Genomic DNA, 2,919 nt, shown 5'->3' with positions numbered 1-2,919 from the left:
CACACACACACACACACACACACACACCACACACACACACACACACACACACACACACACACACACACACACACACACACACACACACACACACACACACACACACACACACACACACACACACACACACACACACACACACACACACTCACACAATCACTTCTAACCGCAGCAGGAGCAGCAACGGTCTACAGTTAAACAGGCCAAAGCAAATCAAAGGCGAACGAAGTAAGTTGTCGCTGTCATACGATGGCAGCAGCAGCAGCAACAACAACAACAGTAGTAGCATTAATTAATTAACATCAGTGGCGCTAAAAGATCTTTTGCTCGAGAAGTATGAAGAAATGACCGACAAAAACGACATTCAATAACTGGCTCTCTGAGGGCGTTCTAAAGTTATCGAAAGCAACAGTGCTCTCTCAGCCAGACCGCATTCCTGTCCGTGTCTTTGAATGAACGAATTAGCTTATTGAATCGGGACCAGTCGAATCGAAGCCTAGGTATTATCGAGAGCTAAAACGGAGAGCTCTAAGAGTCAGAGCCATCCTCTGGAGCCGCGGTGCGGGCCCCGACTGGGTTGACCTGTCACCTCTCGTCAGCTGACCCTAACCTCATGACAGCAGCAATATCTCAGAGGCGACGCTAGCAGAAGCAGCACGGAACTTCGTTGTAGGACATCTTAATAACAACAATGTGTCAGCGAGCTCGAATGTAACGACGACGACGACGACGACGACGACAACGACAACGCCGACGACCACACGCAAACGCCGCATAGAGCGAAACGGTGATATCTTTGCGTCATGTCATTTTGGTAGTGAGTGCATACACCGGAGGCGGGGGTTGTCTTTCACCGCCGAATAACAGCTGACGCTAACTAGGGGTCAGCAGGAGTGGATCTAGTCAAGTAGGTCCAAACCAGCTATGTCACGTAACAAAGACCTGTTATTATTATATAGTTCTCCTGTCATCAAACACGGAGGTCATAGCGACGAAGGCGCGTCTTTCATATTCCTTTCAGCTTTTTTGTATTCCTTTATCACACGTCCGTAGCACGTTATCACTCCAGTTGTGATTCGAATTACCAAACGTCACACGTATTCCAATGGCTCGGTTTAAACGGCAGGGAGTAAAGAAGGAGGCACAGATGTTGCTCGTTATTTGTTCACTGTAATCCTTCTACATCACATCGACATAGATAGCATCCGAATACAATATCATATCGATCACTGAGTAATATCCGCGCTGAGACAAGAGCTGTCACTGTTCGTTTATCCTGTCACAGCTGCTGTTATTCGAGTGGCAATTACTAGATTGCAAACAGATAGTTCTAAACGAAACAGAAGAAATTCACCACAAATTCGAACGTTACTGAGACACAACCTGATAATCCATCTGTAGTGAGCCACTTCAAACTGCAATTCGATACACATATAATTATTAATTATTGGTATTAAGTAAGACGAAACTAAATCACTGGGTCCGCGCACGCCCAATTCTTTGTTTCGTTAATGCGCGATGGCGATTTTACTTCAGCTTCATTTGAACGGGAACTGGCGGCCACTTGGTGCCTTTCAGCGCAACCTGAAGAGCGCCGTATGGAGTGGGAAGAAGTATTTTGGGAAAGTGAGTTGGCGGACGGGCTGGCCATGGTGGCGCCATCTACCGGCTCCGCCACCTAACCGCGGGCCCGACCCCCAGGGCCATTTCATATCGATGGCTACAAGCATCTACAGTTTGCGCGGTGCGATTTCATTGTTCGTTCTATTACTAGTACTAGTAAGATATATGCTGTATTATCATACATGAAAATTTATCAAATCTGACCAACTCAGCGACTGAGAGCACGGCCGTCAACGGTGACAGATCTGGCGGTGGCGCAGTCAAAGTCAATGGCTGGTACTCGTGGCAGTCGCAATGCATAATAACGACTCCGGCCACTAGCTGCAGTAAACGCGACAAACTCATAGATAATATTGTTGGGTTGCTTGTTGGTCGAGTTCACAGGGACAATCGCGCCCATTCTGGGTCAGTAGGTTAGGGTGGCGCGTGCTTTTTACGATGCTATACCTGCTTTAAAAGGCACTAGATCATACACAGAAACCCTTGTCGTGCAATGCCCATTGCTGCTTATGGTGCTTGTCTGTATGTATTGTTATGGCTACCATGAATGCTAATGTGGATATGCGGTACTTTCAAAGGCCAAAGATAGATATGGGAGAACAAAATGGAAAACGAAGAAAAAAAACGTTGAAAGTTATGTCATGTCGTCTGAGAGGACACGTGATCAGAGGTGTCGTCATAGCGACCTTTTGGGAAAGTGGTTAAGCGGATGGTTAGCGCCACCTGTAAAGCCTGGCGCCTCAATTTGAATCTCTTTGTGTTTGCAAAACTGTGTTCCGATACATTTATTTTCGGACGTCGCCATCAACAGTATTGGATACGATATAAACAATGTATTTGGATAAGCTATCGATGTATATGTCTTGAAAAATTCTACTATTGCGCAAATAAATATTTTTTTTATTTCATCCATCCCGTGAATACTGCTACTTCAACAAACAACCGAAGCAAAGCAATACAATTAGAAAGTTATTTTTGTTGCCAACCAGCCGAGGTTATGTTCTTTCAATTAATTAACTACGCTTTTGTGAGATTCTGGATTTCACTGAATTATTTAGTCAAAATTATAAAGTAACCGTTGGAAATCAAGGTGGGCAACTACAATTTCGCTTCAGCTTCCAAGCGAGAAAGAAAAATTATGAATGGATTAAATTTCAAGGCAATGCCCTTTGCGAACTTGAAATCCTGAACGTTAAATGTTGAAGAAGCACTGTTACCATCTTCGGCGTCATAATTACTGCTTCGGTACCATCGCTCCAAACGCGTGCAACTGCATAATAAAAGATACATAATCTG

The 2,919-nt window shown here is 44.8% G+C and overlaps 1 protein-coding gene across 2 annotated transcripts in view; it reads right to left on the bottom strand.

The window, feature by feature from the left end:
• The window catches only part of spir (spire type actin nucleation factor), a 251,696-nt gene extending 250,114 nt beyond the window's left edge, over positions 1-1,582 (bottom strand). For both annotated transcript variants that reach the window (XM_022788430.2, XM_022788432.2), the window contains exon 1: positions 611-1,582. Coding sequence is in view for 1 of the 2 variants with exons in the window: in XM_022788432.2 (XP_022644167.2) it covers positions 611-615 (5 nt within the window). In the remaining variant the exon portion in view is untranslated. The remainder of the gene's footprint in view (positions 1-610) is intronic.
• Positions 1,583-2,919: the final 1,337 nt, after the last annotated feature.

This window comes from Varroa destructor, unplaced genomic scaffold (genome assembly GCF_002443255.2).
Source record: "Varroa destructor unplaced genomic scaffold, Vdes_3.0 BEIS01000001.1, whole genome shotgun sequence".
Taxonomy (NCBI): domain Eukaryota; kingdom Metazoa; phylum Arthropoda; class Arachnida; order Mesostigmata; family Varroidae; genus Varroa; species Varroa destructor.
Note: the sequence above shows the minus strand (reverse complement) of the source record. Positions and strands in the feature narration are given on the sequence as shown.